Genomic DNA, 17,535 nt, shown 5'->3' with positions numbered 1-17,535 from the left:
GTAGTAATTATAGGTAGTTATAGGATAACTAGTATAGACATTAGGAAATTTTCTTTCTCTACCTCTTTCCTATATTTCTCTCCTTTACTATATTCTTTTACTATCTCTATTTTAATTAAACTAAATTGTTAATTGTTAAAAGCTGCTAGAAGTTTTCTTTTCTCTGGCTTAAAGGGATAATATTAATTTACAACTTTACAATATTCTCATTAAAACTTAAATTATCCAAAGCTGTTCTCTTATTTTGTCAAAACTCCTAATTTACCCTTACAACCTCCATTTCCTCTTTTGTTAAATGAGGATAATGATGCCTACATGCCCTCCTTTAATAGGGATCTTTTGAGAACCAAAGTAAGAAATGTGATAAAATGTTTTTTATAATTATGATATTAATAGTAACTTTTACTTATATAACATTTCCAGGTTTGCAAAGTGCTTTCCATAGAGCAGCATCCAATAATAATAATAGCTAGCATTTATATGACACTTTAAGGTTTACAAAATGCTTTATATACATACATATTGTATATATATGTAATTTCATTTGATCCTCAAATGAGAGGCAGTATAGTGAGAATATTTAAAATCAAGGAAGACCTGGAGATTTGAAACCCACATACTAGCTTTGATAATGCCAATTGGGCAAATCAATACATTTTCTGAGCCTCAGTTTCTGTTTCGGATAAAAAGGTGGAATAATAATGATGTGACTACTTACCTTACAGGGTTGTTTTGGGAAAGCATTTTGTAAGCTTTAAAGTGATATAGAAATATAAGCTGATACTACATGTCAAATCATATTATTAGAAATTATTTCTTGGGGAGCAGTTAGGTGGCTCAGCGAACTGAGAACCAGTCCTAGAGACATTCAGACACTTCCTAGCTATGTGACCCTGGGTAATTCACTTAACCCCCATTGCCTCGCTATTACCACTCTTCTGCCTTGGAACGAATACATAGTATTGATTCTTAGGAGGAAGGTAGGGGTTAAAAAAAGAAGATATCTATTGAGTATCAGAAGGGTGTAGTGAATAAAAAGCTTATCTTAGAGTCAAGAAGACCTGGTTCATGTGATAACTCAGGAAGAATTTGACTGTGTGACTTTGGATTAGTCATTTAGCCTCTAAGCATGCCAGAGTCACTAAGAGTACAAATTGCAGATACTTAGCATTAATTACTCCATTAATTCTTAAAACCCTTCCCTTATGTCTTAGTATCAGTTTTAAGACAGAAGAGCAGGAAGAGTTAGGCAATTAGTATTAAGGGACTTGCCCAGGATCACAATAGCTAGGACATGTCAGAAACCAGATTCAAACCCAGATTCTCCTGGTACTCCATCCACTGTGCTACTCAGCTGCCCCTAGCTAATAAGGGACTTATTAAGTCCTTATGATGTGTCAGGCATTGTGCTAAGCACTGAAGGCCCAAGAAAAGGTAAAAGACAGTACCTACTCTCAAGGAACTCACAGTCTACAGGAAAGACGTCATACAAACAACAATGTACAAACAAGATATATACAGGATAAGTTGGAGGTTTGTAACATAGGAAAGACACTATAGCATTAAAAAGAATCAGGAAAGATTTCCTGTGGAAGGTAGGATTTTAGCTGGGACTTGAAGAAGTCAGGAAGTAAAGATGAGGAGGGAGAACATTCCAGGCATGGGGAATAGTCAGTGAATATGACCAAAGCCTAAAGATGGAGTGTTTTGTTCAAGGAACCTTGAGGATTCCTATTGATTGATCATGGATTAAGTGGGGTGGGTGTAAGATGTTCAACGTTTGAATAGGAAGAAGGGCACATTATGAAAGGCTTTAGATGTCAAATAGAGCAACTATGAATCTGACTTGATAGAGGGGATTTCTTCACTGAGATTTCCCAACATCAGTGAAATTATAAATCTGGTCTATCTCTCTGTGCCACACTTTCCAAAAAAAAAAAAAAGGTGAATTTTTTTCTTTTAAATACCTAAAATGAGGAAGCAATAATTAAGATGTAAGAATCTTCCCCCCCCCCCAGTTCAAAGCCCTTTAAGCTACTGAAAGTTCATTTACAGATTCTGATGATACCTTTGTGGTATCTTATTAATGTTAATGCTGAGTAGCTTAATGAGATTTTTATTTGGTGGACTTAGGTTTGGAGCAGAGTTTCCTCTATCCCACCAGTGGTTCTCAGTTGGAGATAAGTCTGGTGAATGTGGATCTTCCATGGTTGCCTCATGTCCCATGTGATGTTTCTCCTGTCTATGAAGATGTTGCTCTTCTAAGATGCCAAACCAGGTATGATACTACTGATACTAGTAGTGGTTTCTTTGAGTATGCCACTGTTATTCTAGAGTAGCTGTTAGCATCACTGGAAATAAAGATCATGGCTTCTTTTAAAAAATTATTTAATAATTTAATTTAAAATATTTTTCCATGGTTACATGATTCATATTCTTTCCCTCTCCTCCTCCCTCCACCCTGCTGGAGCCATTGTGAGCAATTCCACTGGGTTTTACATGTATCTTTGTTAAAAATATATCCATATTATTACTATTTGCAAAAGAGTGATCATTTAAAGTCTACAACCCCAATCATATCCCCATTGAACCATGTGATCAATTATATATATATATATATATTTTTTTTGCATTTATGCTCCCATAGTTCTTTCTCTGGATATGGATAGCATTCTTTCTCTAAGTTCCTCAGAATTGTCCTGAATCGTTGCATTGCTGCCAGTAGAGAAGTCCATTATGTTCAATTGTACCACAGCGTATCAGTCTCTGTGTACAATGTTCTCCTGGTTCTGCTCCTTTCATTCTGAATCAATTCCTGGAGGTTGTTCCAGTTCACATGGAATTTCTCCAGTTCATTATTCCTTTCAGCACAATAGTATTCCATCACCAACATATACCACAATTAGATTATGGCTTCTTAAAGTATCTTAGGTCACTTTATTTAAATATCAAAATCAGTACACCCTACTAACACAAAGAATTAAGTCTTTCTCTCTTCTCAATCCTGCACCATCACCCCCAACTTCTATTCCAGTTTTCTCCCCCCTTCTAAGCCATTCTACACACCACTATGAGGTTAAGCTCCGTAATGGACATTACTCATATCATTCCATTGTTCAAAAGCTTTCAGTGGTCCCCAGTCACCTACTGAACACAGTCCAAATTCCCATGTCTGGCATTCAAAGACTCTACAGGCTGACTTCCATCTGCCCTTTCAGTTTTATCTTGTATCACATCCTTTATGTTCTGCCAAACTGAGCCACTTGTCCCTGGTTATTGATTTTTGAAAAAATATCTTACCTTTTGTCTTAGAATCAATACTAAGTATTGGTTCCAAGGCAGAAGAGAATAAGTGCTAGGCAACTGGGGTTAACTGACTTGCCCAGGGTCACACAATTAAGACACATCTGAAGGCAGATTTGGACATAGGATCTCCCACCTCCAGGCCTGGCTCTCTATCCACCGAGCCATCTAGCTTCACACACTGGTTCTTGATTTACTTTTTATGGCCTGAGGAATAGTGTATGAAAATAATAATCAATAATTCAAAGAAACCATTCCTAGCCCTTGTTTTATTGAACAAGAAACCTCCAAACAAAACAAAAAGAAAACAAATTGAACTTCCTAATAATACCAAAAAGGAAAATAATCCTTGTAATGGAGGGGGGGGAAAGGAATGGAGTCCCTCACCACTGAATTCAGGACGAGAGTGTGGGTAGAGGTGAAATGGAGCTAAAGGGTGGAGAGAGAGGATAGATAGTTTCTCCTCTCACCTTCCTCAATAAACCCACACTAACTATCTTCAGGGCTATTGACTATTTTTCTTCAGAGGCAGGACTGAAGTAGACCCAGGACTAAATAGCTTCTTCTTTCTTCCGGAGGAAATATAGTTCTCCTCCCCAAAGCTTCTGGTCCCTTTACCTGAATATTATGAGTAGGTACTAGATCTATAGAAACTGCTGCTTATTCTGAGGAACACACAAAGGGTAAGGTAAGTGAGATTGAGGGATAAGGTATTGGGAAAGTGGGAAACAGGAAGTCCCTAAAGTGACAATTGAACCCCTTCTCCCCAAGTCTTGCAGGGTCAGGCTTTGCCTGCCTGACCCTCTAGGGTCAATTGTGAGAGCTGTCCTGACTCCTAGCTGTCCTAGTTAAGGCTTGAAGTTCAAGAACAGCTTTGAAGGGATGGAGAGGAAATCTTCTTGAGGCGGATAGCTTTATATCAAAAGTCCTATCCAATCCTGTTGTGTTCTGCTGGATTCAGAGGGTCTAGATTCACAGAAGGATGACCAGGGCTCAGAGGTGCTTTCAGAGCAACCTTTTTGAAGGGTTCCCCAAAGAGAAGTAAAGTTAATTGCTTGGATCTTCTCAGATCTTGTCTGTTCTTTCTCTGGAATTCTCTGTTCCTCTTGCCCTTCCCTGGCTTGTCTTGTTCCTCTGGCAGATTGAGTCTAAGTTTCCTCTCTTACTCCTTGGGTCATAGGTTTTCTATGCTAGATTCAATTAAATGCAATTCATCCAAAATATATTTAGCACCTACTATATGTGAGGTATTTTACTAGATGTTCTAGTACAATCCAATCTGGTCCAAGAAGCAGGATTTACTATGTTCTACACACTGTAGTCACTGGGGATAAGAAGACAGAATGGGAAATAGTCCTTGCCCTCAAGAAGCTTGCCTTCTCTGGGTTGGGATTCAATATGTAAGCAAGTATGAATATACATACATGTATGTATATCTATATGCATGCATGTCTGTGTGTGTGCATGCATAGATGCCATGTACATACACATACCCACACCATATGTAGAGTTTGAATTTTAGGGGCAATAAAAAGTCCAATTCACCTGGAACATAGGACACATGAAGCAAACTGATGTGCAAAAAGCCTGCAGCCAGATGTGAAGAACTCTACATTTTGTGGGCTTTAGAACTTGTCTGGGGCAAAGGCAGAGATGAAATGATGCACAGACCTGGGCAGAACAAAGGAAGTCTCAGTAATGCTAATCTGGGCTATTGCTTCCCAGGAGTCCAGATTTTAGAGTCATTTTCAGCTTCAGCACAGCAAGAAATATCACTGATTAATCAATGAACAAATATGAACTAAATACCTGTTACCGACCCAGCAAGCACAGTTACTAACCAAATACAATAGAAATAAAGTATACAGCAATTTTGTAAGAGAAAGAAGACATGAAATTGTAGTGAAGAATATAATACAATGTGAAAAGTAATTTAGGGAAGGGATCTGTGAAGCTTGAGGGTGTTGAGAAAAGCTACCTCTGAAAACAGTCAATCAATTTTTGTGTTGATCATATGAATATAACTCTTCAGCTTAATTATGTAAACATTTATTAAGTAAAGTATTATGCTAAGCTTTGGGGTTACAAAGGGAGAAATGAAATGCTTCTTACTTTCAAAAAGTTTTTATTGCTTTTTCAGAGAATTCAACCATAATGTCTTAGTCCAGACCTTCTCTCCACTCACTCTTCTAGACCTAGAAGGGACATTTTGGTGATAGTCGTATATATGAAAGATATTACTCAGAACCCTCTAGACTACTTAATCATAGATTCATTCTCATGTAAATGGATACTATAGTCCTTAGGACTGAATCCATCAACCCCTAAGTTTTTCTGAGGTAACTGACATATGTCTTTTATTTTAAAACCCTGACCTTCTATCTTAGAATCAATACAAGTATTGGTTCTAAGGAAGAAGAGTGGCAAGGACTAGGCAATTAGGATAAAATGACTTATGCAGGGTCACACAGCTAGGAAGAATGTGAAATCGGATTTAAACCCAGGACCTCTTGTCTCTAAGTTTGGTTCTCTATCCACTAAGCCATTTATCTGCCCTATGCCATACGGTTTTAGTGCCTGTAAACTCAGGTAGTTAAATGAGAACCTAATATTTAACAAGTATTTGTTTTAGAAGAAATAAATTTAGTCCCTGTGGATATAAATTTAGAATGAATTCGTATTTGGAAAAAATATTTTATTATATAAAAACTTCCATGCATTCAAGATCTTGAGTTACAGCTCTTTAATGCTTATTTTCAAAATTAATTTTTATCATTAACTTAATATTTATCAATAACAAGTTATTAAATAATCACATAAAAAGGGAAGAAATCTTATCCTAGGTCCTTTGACTTTAACAAGAGAGATTAAAATACATTAACAAACAAAAAAAAAAACAGGAAATAAAATGTTTTTGTTCTGTGTCCCCTTTTAGGCTTGCACAAAATTGTGACACCTTTGGTCCTGTTTCCTCTAGTTCTTTTCTTCTTGTTTATATTCAGGATTTCAGGGTTTTTTTTTTTTTTTGTTACTGTTGTTATAAACAGGGCAGCTATGAATGTTTTGTATAGATGAGTACTTTTTCCTTTTAGTTATTGTTATATTTTGGAGATCTAGCAATGAAATTTTGACTGGGCCAAAGATGGGATCAACTTAATGATTCATTAAATACTATCAAATTGGTTTTCCACAATATTTTTGCCTGTCTGTGGTACCACTAATAATGTATTACAATGTCTGTTGGAGCAAGACAGTCCACTACTGGCTTATTATTATTTTTTACGTATTTTTGCTATTCTAGCCTAACAACTATTTAATTAAAAAAACATTTTTGCTAAATGAAGATAATGGTTAAAACTAAGAAAATCAGATAATGCTCTGGCAAGTCTAATATATTCTATCAGAGAATGTGGACTATGCTTGGGAACATAGTTTTTTCTCAGTTACAATCAGATTTCAGTTCTTTCTTTGGATGAGGTAACATCCTTCTGTCTTGAGAGGGCAGAACTATCACCCTACAGGGTCAAGAGGGGAGAAGAATCTCATTCCACTTCCTTATTGCTTTTCACCTTGCTAACTCTGACCAGCCAATCAGCTACTCTTATACCTGAACTCCCAGCTGGGTTCTTCCTGCCTTTGGAAAATCATCATGTAAATAGAGGTCAGCTCTGGAGTTCAAAGTGGTGAGAGAGCCAAAAAAGTGCTGGGATAGGATCACCATAGCAACAACTCCTCTGCTCTGCTGAAGGATTTTGATTCTGAAAAATGCTCTCATCTACCTCTAGAGTTTACAGATGATGATGAGGAAAACACTGAGCACTGGGTGCACAAAGGACAGCTTTATTTGATTTTTTAAAGGTCATTTTGTTTTATAGCCACCTCTTTTAATTTAGTTTATAGAAACCTCTTACTGGAAAAAATAAATACATAAACCCAAACCTCAAAATGACAGCCTTTTAAAATTCTATTAAAATCACTAAAATCATTGGTTTCATGAATTGAAGGGTGAAATATTGATATGTCTTGGCACTGTCTGATGAATGGATGAAGACATTTGAAGAGCTGAAGGTCTAGCTTAATAACTCACTTGCAAACCATTGCTCTCTTCCCACCTTCAGGTCTCTGCAATGGGAGACACAAGAAGGCCTGTATTATTTGGAAGTTCGTTCTGGTGGGCAGTTATTCAGCAGTATGAGTAAAGGTTCCTGGGATAACTGTACTTTCAAGGTAAATTCTTGGATGAAAGAATTTGGTATGGTCTAGGGGTATTGTCCTTTGTACCCTAAGGTAAACAATTTTTTTATTTTATTGCCAAGAGAATGTAATATTTTTCTTTATTTAAAAAATTTAATTCCTCCCATCCTCCAGTGGACAAAAATCTAACATCTCTCTACCTCTCCCTATCTTATTGGGTAAGAGAAAAAAATCCAGGGAATAAATATCCATAGTGAAACAAAACAAATTCCAGCATTTACCCTAAAAATATGTTTCATTCTATATCTTGAGAACATTGGTTCTGTCAAGTGATGAGTAGCATGTTTCATAATTAATCTTGACTTTCTAAGTTTTTATTTCTATGATATTGCTATTGTTATATAAATTGTTCTCCTTGTAGCACAGCAAGATATTCTCCTTCTTGATTTCCTGATTCACCCTAATGCTTTGTAAATAAAGGATTTATCAGCCAGTCAGTACCCTTACACCAAAAATGACCAGTGACTTTGCTCAGTCCTTGTAATCCACTCCTTCTTCACCTCTACCTCTTAAAATCCTGAGTTTTCTTTTAAAAACTACAGCTCAACTGCAACTTTTTACATGAGGGCTTTCTTGATTCCACCCAGTTGCAATTTCTTTCTTTTCTCCTCTTCCTTGTATTTATTTTGCATATCCTTACACATGAGACAGCATGGCATAGTACATATAGAGAAGGCCTCAGAGCAGGAAATTCTGATTTAAAGTCCTATTTCTGACATATCTTATCTGTGTGATCATGAGTAAATTACTCATCCTTTCAGTTTTCTGGAGGGCTTCCCAAGGATAGGATGGGAGCAATGTCTCAGTGACAAAAATGAAACATATGGAGATTATATGGTACTGCAGTAGTATTATATTATAAGCTAATAGCTCTTCCTTCCTTCCACCATCATTCTCTCTCTTCTCTCTCTTTCCATTTCTTTTCTTTCTGTCTTTCTCTGTATCTTTGTCTTTTCCTTTCTCTTTGTCTCTCTATCTCTCTCCTTCCCTCTACATCTTTTCCTCCTCCTCCCTCCATCATTTTCTCTGTTTCAATTTCTTTCTCTCTCTTCTCTGACTCTGTCTTTATCTCTTTCTTCCTGTCCCCCTCCTCCTCTCTCTTCTTTTTCTGCCTCTCTCTATCTTATCTCTCTCCTTCCTTCCTCCACCTCTCTCTTTCTTCCCCTCTGTCATTCTGTCTATTTCTGTCTCTCCTACTCTTTTCCTTTGACTTTCCCTCTGAACATATGTATATAGAGATAGATGAATACACATACATGTGCATGTGTAACATACATTATATATTACATTGTATAAATGTATATACTTGAAATTGTATATGTAATATATGTTTAAATATAGATGTATATAGTAATTTTAGTGATGAATAAGGGGAAGCAATAGTAACTAGGTAGTTCAGGGAAGACATGTAAGAGATGGTACTCAAACTTAAACTTGAAAGAAGTTGGAGATTCCAAGAGTTAGAAAGGAAGAGAAAGATCATTCCAAACATAGGGGATAGCTTATGGAAAGGTACAGACAGGAGATGGTTTACTGTGCCATAGCATTATGATTAAAATTATTTCAAGAGACTAATTTTTGGGTACAAATATCAGTTTTTTGATTAGGCCAGCATCATAATTAATTAATTGATAGGTAATTGGTCTTCTTGACAACCAAAGATGTTGATGGACCTGGATCAGCTACTTACATACACTTTTGGAAGCAATTATTCAGCTTCTCCCTTGAGTATCCTATGACTTCTCTAATTTGTAAATAGCTAATTAGGATGTGGTCCACCAAACTCTATCTCTTCCTGTCATCATATCATGGGGCTCATGTACTCAGGAAAAGAACCCTTGTCCCTTTCATTCATTAACCGAATTCTTTTAAAAGGAATACATTCTTTATGATTCCCAAGGACAAAGTAAATACCCCAAACTGCACAACGTATAGAATTTCTGACCTGGAACCCAGACACACAAATACATAATAATTCTCTCTAATATACAGGTAACCCAGGGTGCTGATGGAGGAGTTAATATAGTATATGAAAAATAAATTCTCACAATAGCAAGTAGGCTGAATTGATGAGAGGCAGAGAGGGGGGGTAGGGGGAGAGAGAGAGAGAGAGAGAGAGAGAGAGAGAGAGAGAGAGAGAGAGAGAGAGAGAGAGAGAGAGAGAGTAGAGTGTGGAGGAGTAATGTGAAATAAATCTGGAAAAACAGACTACAGTCACACTGAAGGTCCTCATATATCAAACAAAAGAGTTCGTATTTTATCCTAGAGGCAATGGAAAACCCCTGAAGGGTCTTGGGCAAAGAAGTGACAAGGTGCTTTAGAAAACTAATTTTGTTTTGTGGGGATAATGGATTGGGAAAAGTAATATTTGCAATACTTGACAATGGTCCAGGTGGCAAGGTCCTAAAGTAGAATGGTAGTCACTACTCTATGTGAGTGGGGAAAAGGAAACTAATGTGAGAGGTGTTGTGGAGGTAGAACTAACAATCTATCAATCACTTATTGTGTACAAAACACTGACAATTTGTGATGCACAGGATATAATTGCAAAGGACCTTAAATGTCACTGAATCCAACTGCCTCATTGAAAATGAGAACTGAGATGTTTACTGACCTTCTTTGGTCTTGCAGCTAGTAAGTTCATGAGGTAGAATTTTTTCTTTTCTTTTAAAAATATTACCAGATTATATGTAGTTACAATTTTAAATTCTAATTAATTGAAATAATAAGCACAATATAATTAATTTTATTAAAATACAATTTTAAAATTTAATTGGATCATTATCTAACCTTATGTGGGTCTGTGTTCTCTTCTTTCCTATCTTCTCCCCATCTTTCTTGCCCCCACTCCCTCCCTAAGACAATATAGTATATATAAAGGCAATATAATATAGGTTATGCATGTGCTATCATGTGCATTTCCACATTTGCTAGTCAAGTTGTAAAAGAAGACACATATCACTTATCCTAGAAAAAAAAATCCATGAAGTCGAATTTGAACTCAGATCTTATTGACTTCTAGTCTAACACTCTTCTAGATTATCTCACTTTAACTCTATTGTTGCAACATCTCTACCATACCTACCATTTTACTTTTTAAAAGTTGATGACAATTCTCACTTCCTCCTGTTTTTTTTTCCTGGGATATATGTGATTTGTCAGGGTCTAGCCAGTTCTTTGGCCTAAGAATTTTGCTTCTGATAGGACTATCTGGTTCCTTCCTCTCTACTCTTTTCTTTCAAACCCTTATTTTCAATCTTAGAATGGATACCAAGCTCCATTCTATATCAGTTCCAAGACTGAAAAGCAGTAAGGGCTAGACAATCAAGATTAAATTATTTGCCCAGGGACATACAACTGAGAAGTAGTGTCTGAGGCCAGATTTAAACCAAAGATCTCCCATCTCTAGTTCATGGAACCGCCTAGCTGTCCCCTTCTCTACTCTTGCCACACCTTAAACATACTAAAAAGAGGAACATGCTTGTCCTATTATCTTCCTTTATGGCCAAACTATCACTATTTTGCTTGTCTATTGGACACACAACACTGGAAAGGCCAGAAGATGGTCCTTAACTCAAATAGCTTTGTCTCTGGAGTCCCCCTACATCTCTAATCCAGCTCTTCCTGGCTTAAACAATGATTGAGAAGGAGACAGTGAGCACAAACCTCCTGAAACCACACATTAAAGTAAACATGTCTTGCATTGGTTCAACTAGCTTAGCAAGTTGATGAAAAATCACCAGGGGATGCAGTTAATGAGAGGCATTCTAAGCTAAATAAAACACAGTGTGTCTCTTTGTTTTGGGACTGGGACTGGGAGAGCCATGAGTATTAAAAATTAATTTCATCTCTCCAGTCAACTCCAAAAAGCCCGCTGCAGGCACTGACAAGTTTGAACAACTCACTGAAGGTTTATCTATCAGTTGGTGGTGGTGGCTTTATCAGTCTCATCTGCTGCTTTGCCTCCCCCTAAGCTTGTCTGCCCCTGACCTTACTTCAACACAGCTGATCAGCATGAGGGAAGTTGATTTGGTTTGCTCATTAATTTTTTACTTGCTAGTCTCTGACTTGGTGGGGAAGCAGGGGCCTGTATCTGTCAGAAATGTACAATTTTTTTTTATTGTGTCAACAAGGAGAGAATCACAAATGAATTCTTTTTTTGAGGTTTAACTATGGGTGCCACCGAATGCTGGGCTACACCACCCCACCCTGAGAAGTTATTGGGGAAGAAATAAAGATCCTAGACGTTCTGCTCCCTGTTTGTTCTGGCAGCAGCTATCTGGGCTAAGGCTCAGATCTTGGTTTCATTTTTGTCTTCTCTGCTGTAATCAGCAGGAATCTTTGCATGTAGTAGGCACTCATTAAATGTTTGTTCACAATGAATGAATGAATGACTCCTAAATAAAGTACGGATTAAAATACCAGATTGCTTCCATCACTTGTTTTATACACTCTATCTGAATATGTAGCAGTTTAGTGAAAAGTATATAATTCTGGCGAGATTACTTATTAGCTGAGTAATCTGAGGCAAATCACTTACCCATCCTGAGTCTCAAGATCTTGTGCCTGCAGAGTTTAGAATTATAAGGGACATCTAGTTTGTTCAGTTGTGACCCCATTTGGGATTTTCTTGGGAAAGACACTAGAGGGGTTTATTGTTTCCTTCTCTAGCTCATTTGACAGATGAGGAAACTGAGGTAACCAAGGTTGAGTGATTTGCCCGCTAGCAAGTGTTTAAAGTAAAATTTGAACTTAGGTTTTCCTGAATCTAGGCCCAATGTTCTAACCACTGTGCAACCTAGCTGCCCATTATTTGGATTAATCATTCTCAAAGTGTTGTCCTAGACATCCCTGATGCCCTTTCTGGGGGTCTTCAAGTTCAAAAACTATTTTCATAGTAATGTGAACACATTTTTTCTTTCTAATACAGTAAACACTGATAGCCAAGAAAAGATCCTTCCAGGGGGTGGGTCCTCAATTTTCTAATTTTTAGGGGGGTAAACAAGTTCTAAGGCTTAAATGACTAAGAATTGCTGACCTAGTCTGAACACATTATTTTCCAGAGGAGAAATCTGAAGCCTAGATAGTTTAAATGATTTGTTCACAGTTATGAAGATGGAGAAAAACAGAGCCAGAATTCAAATCCAGATCTTTTGACTTCAGATTGGCTCCTTTTTCTATGACCCTATTTGAAAGTTCTGTTATCATCAGATTCTCAAATTATAACTTAATGATTTAAGCCCACAGACACTTATTCAGTGTCTTATTCACATAAGGAACTGTGCTTACTATTGAGGCAGGGATGTGGTGGCTGGAGGGAAAGAGAAAATACACAGAGGAATAAGACAAAAATCTTGTTCTTATGGTATTTCTAAATCTCTGTAGAAGGGTAACCATGGAATAGTAGAAAGAGCATCTGATTCGGAATGAGAATTATAGTCTCATAGTGCTGTGCAGATCAAATAGCATTTTACATTTCCATAAATATAAACATGTATTTAATAATCTAATCATAAAATATTTTTAAATGTGTTATGATTTTTCCAACTAGATACTTCAATTTCCTTATCTGTGAATTGAGGATTCCAGTACTGTTGTGCTTCATGATGCTACTAAGATAAAAGTTCCTGGTCTGCCCTTATCAGATAGAGAGACTTACTAGGACTATACCCCAATCGATAACCCTGAATATGTGGTTAAGTTAAAGCCAGAATAAAATTGAGCAGATTCTGTAGATCTCTTTGACCCTTTCCCTTCTCCTCTCCCCCAGTATGGACTTAAAATCTCTGGCTCCAGACAACTATCTGACTTGGGGCTGGAAAATTCTTTTACACTCTAATTAAATTCCTGACTGTCAACAAGTGTCCCTAACTTTCTCAGCAAAATTCCACAGAAGTTCTAAAGGGGCTGGGGCTATAATATCCCTATTCTCTTAGGATGGTTATGGATGAGGAGTCTGAAATCAGGGAAGAGAATAAAAGGGCCAAATAAAGAAGAAAGAATCAGCCTTTGCTATGCACATATGTCACTAATAACTGGCTAGTTTCTCTCTGTTGTAGGATGAGTTAAACTTTCTTCCCCTGAGTTGTGCCGATGACAATAGAAGGCTACCAGTGCAGAGACAGGAAAGGATGAGAATCCGTGTGTATCTGGGGAGAAGGGTAGGAGAAAGAATCTGTGAATTTACCCATTTTCTTTTGGTGAGAGAACTCATTCTAAAATGGCAGGGTCAGAGCATTCTTCTTTTGACCTCCCAGAAACATTATTCATCTGTTACAAATTATCTAGCCTTCTCATTAAAAAGGGTAACAGTCTTGCCAGTGAATAGGTACTGTTTAGATCAATACTTGCCAAATAGTTTTCTCCTTTGTTATAGTGCCAGAGGTATTGATTAACAACACATTCTTTGCTGAAATTCTTCCTTGGAAGGTGGACTCCCAGGATGGTAGAAGCAGGCTAAGGTAAACAGTATGCTTGTGAGTTTCTTTGACGAATTAAAGAATCCAGCAAATACATGGGAGGAAGAGGTCTCAGCAGTTTATGAACATAAAAGTGGTCCAATTAGAGGCAGCTAATTGGGTGCAGTGGAGAAAGTGCAGGGTTTGGAGACAAGTTTTGAGTTCAAATACAGTCTTAGCTATGTGACCTGTTACTGTGAACAATGTTCTGATTCTGCTTATTTCTCTTTGTATTAGTTCATGAGTCTCCACAGTTTTTTTCTGAACCCATTCCTCTCATCATTTCTTAGAGCACAGTGGTATTCCATCACAATCATATAATACAATTTGTTCTGTCATATCCCAAGTAATGGACATCCTTTCAGTTTCCAATTCTTTGCCACCACAAAAAAAGAGCGACTACAAATAGTTTTGTACGTATAAGTTCTTTCTCTTTTGCTGTGAACTTTTGGGGATACAGATCTGGTAGAGGTATTGCTGGATCAAATATATGGTATGATGGTCCTTTTTTTTTAAATCCTCACCTTCCATCTTAGAGTCAATACTGTTTATTCCTTCCAAGGCAGAAGAGTGGTAAGGGTTAGGCAATGGGGGTTAAGTGACTTGCCCAGGATTACACAGCTGGGAAGTACCTGCATCCAGATTTGAACCTAGGACCTCAGGTCTCTAGGCCTGGCTCTCAATCCACTGAGCTACCCAGATGCCCCCTGATAGTTCTTTGGACATATTTCCAACTTGTTATACAGATGGTTGGATCAATTCACAACTCTGTCAGTAGTGCATTAATGTCTCTATTTTTCTACATCCTCACCAGCATATGTCATTTTCCTTTTCTTTTGTGTTAGTCAATCTTATAAATGTGCCTCAGAATTGTTTTAATGTGCATTTCTCTAATTATTACTTAAGAGTTTTTTTCATATGACTATTGATAGTTTTTATTTCTTCATTTGAAAATTGCCTATTCATATCCTTTTACCATTATCATTTAGGGAATGGCTCTTATTTTTATATATTTGACTCAATTACCTAGGTGGTTGAGAAATGAGGTCTTTGTCAGAAAAACCTATAAAAAATATTTCCCCTAGTTTCATGTTTTCTTTCTAATTTTGGCTGCACTGGTTTTGTTTTATAAATCTTTTTTTAATTTCATATAATCAAAAATGATCAATTTTACCTCCCATGTTTTTCTTTGTATTTTGTTTTGCCATAAAATCTTTCTTTATCCATTGTATTGGTAGGTACATTTTCCATGATCCCTTTATTGCTTATGATATAGGCCTTTATGTCTAAATATTGTAGTCATTTTGAGCTCATCTTGGTTTATGGTATGAGATAATGGTCCATGCCCAATTTCTGCCAGTCAACTTTCCAGATTTCCCAGTTATTTTTGCCAGATAGTAAATTCTTGCCCCAAAGTTCAGATCTTTGAATTTAGCAAACAATAGGTTATCATGGTCATTTATTTCTGAATATTGCATTTATTTTTATTTATTATGTATTTACTTCTATATACCATTGGTAAACTGATATATTTCTTAGTCAGTACCAAATTATTTTGATGATTATTGCTAGACCTCATTTTTTCATTGATTCTCTTTATATGCTTAACCTTTTGTTCTTCAGATGAATTCTGCTATTATTTTTTCAAGCTCTATAAAATAGTTCTTTGATGTAGTTTGGCATGGAATAAATATATTAATTTACATGAAATTTCCATTTTTATTATATTGACTTGGCCTACTAATGAGAAATTAACATTTTTCCAATTGTTTAGATATATCTTTATTTGTGTGAAAAGTATTTTGTAATTGTGTTCATATAATTCCTGGGTCCATTCTAGAAAGTTGACTCTCAAATATTTTATATTGTCTGCAGTTATTTTAAATGAATTTCTCTTTTTATCTCTTCCTGCTGGATTTTGTTGGTAAGATACAGAAATTCTGATGATTTATTGTATAATTCCATAAAGCTTGTTAATTATTTCAACTAGATTTTTAGTTGGTTCTTTAGGATTCTCTAAGCATTCCATCATCTTTAAAGAATGACTGTTTTGTTTCCTCACTGACTATTCTTATTCAGTTTCTTTTTCTTGTTTTATAGCTAGGATTTCTAATACAATAATACAATATTGAATAAGAGTGGTAATAATGAACATTCATACTTAAACTCAATTGGAAAGGCTTCTAGATAATTTTCATTTAAGATAATGCTTGTTTTTAGCTTTGAGATAGATACTTATCAATTTGAGAAAAGCTCTATAATCCTGAAGTCTCTTTTAGCTCTAAATTTACAATCAGTAGATCATAGGTACCTTTTTTTTCCCTGTGCATCTCCCTTTCCTGGAATTGAGTTTCATTTTTCTATCAAAATCCATTATTAGGAAAAGACCTTTTAGTCTTCATTTTAATAAACATTTATTAATTAAAAAACAAAAGTTTCACTGATTCCCAGACCTTCCAGTGTTTCTAATAGAAATAAATGTTGTATTTTGTCAAAATCTTTGTCTGCATATACTTAGATAATTGAGATTTTTGTTGTTTTCATTATTGTTATGGTCAATTATGCTTATAGTTTTCCTAATATTGAACCAGCCCTGCATTTCTGATATAAATCCCACCTAATAACAACACATGATTTTTGTGATATATTATTACAATATTCTTGTGGTTATTTAACACTTTTTGCTTCCATATTCATTAGGAAAATAGATTTTTAGTTTTCTTTGTTTTTTGCTCTACCTGGTTTAGGTATTGAAATCATATTTGTGTCACACAAGGAATTTAATAGGACTCCTTTACCTACCTTCATACAATTTAAATAGAATGGAATGAATTAATTTTTAAGTGTTGGATAGACTTCGCTGGGGATTTTTTTCTTTGCACTCTCACTTTTAGCTTTTTCAATTTTCTTTGCTATGATAAGGTTATTTAAGCATTTTATTTGCTTATCTCTTAATCTTAATAATTAAAACATATTTTAGTAAGTATTCATCTATTTCACTTACATTGTCAGTTTTGTTGGCATGTAATTGAGCAAAATAGCTCCTAATGATTTTAATTTTATTTGCGTTAGTGGAGCATTCCACTTTTTTCATTTTTGATACTTATAAATTTGGTTTTCTTCTTTTAAAAAAATCAAACTAGCCAATTGTTCATTTTATTATTTTTTCATAAAATCATTTAGTTTTATTTATTAGTTCTTTAATTTTTAACTTTTAATTTTATTATCTCTCTCCTTTGATTTTCACAATTTCCATTTTCCATTTTTTATTTGTTCCTTTTCTAGGCTTTTTAAAAACCAATTCATCGATCTTCTCTTCCTTTCTTTTATTGACATACATGTTTAGAGACATAAAATTTCCCCTCAGTATTGCTTTGACAGCATTCTAAAAATTTTGGTATGCTGCCTCAACATGATTTTCCTGCCTGTAAAATGGGAATGTTGGAATAGATCAGTGGAGTCAAATAGGTGGTTCATATAACACACTTGAGTTTGGCCAAACTAGATTAAAATATAATTG

The 17,535-nt window shown here is 35.8% G+C and overlaps 1 protein-coding gene across 2 annotated transcripts in view; it reads left to right on the top strand.

The window, feature by feature from the left end:
* Positions 1 to 17,535, top strand: part of PKHD1 (PKHD1 ciliary IPT domain containing fibrocystin/polyductin) — a 770,507-nt gene that overhangs the window by 16,511 nt on the left and 736,461 nt on the right. For both annotated transcript variants that reach the window (XM_007484081.2, XM_016431130.2), the window contains exons 4-5: positions 2,134 to 2,278; positions 7,422 to 7,530. In XM_007484081.2, the coding sequence (XP_007484143.2) occupies positions 2,134 to 2,278; positions 7,422 to 7,530 (254 nt within the window). The remainder of the gene's footprint in view (positions 1 to 2,133; positions 2,279 to 7,421; positions 7,531 to 17,535) is intronic.

The sequence above is a fragment of the Monodelphis domestica genome, chromosome 2, assembly GCF_027887165.1.
Source record: "Monodelphis domestica isolate mMonDom1 chromosome 2, mMonDom1.pri, whole genome shotgun sequence".
Classification (NCBI taxonomy): domain Eukaryota; kingdom Metazoa; phylum Chordata; class Mammalia; order Didelphimorphia; family Didelphidae; genus Monodelphis; species Monodelphis domestica.
The sequence above is the reverse complement of the archived record's forward strand: the minus strand, read 5'-3'. Positions and strand labels throughout refer to the sequence as shown.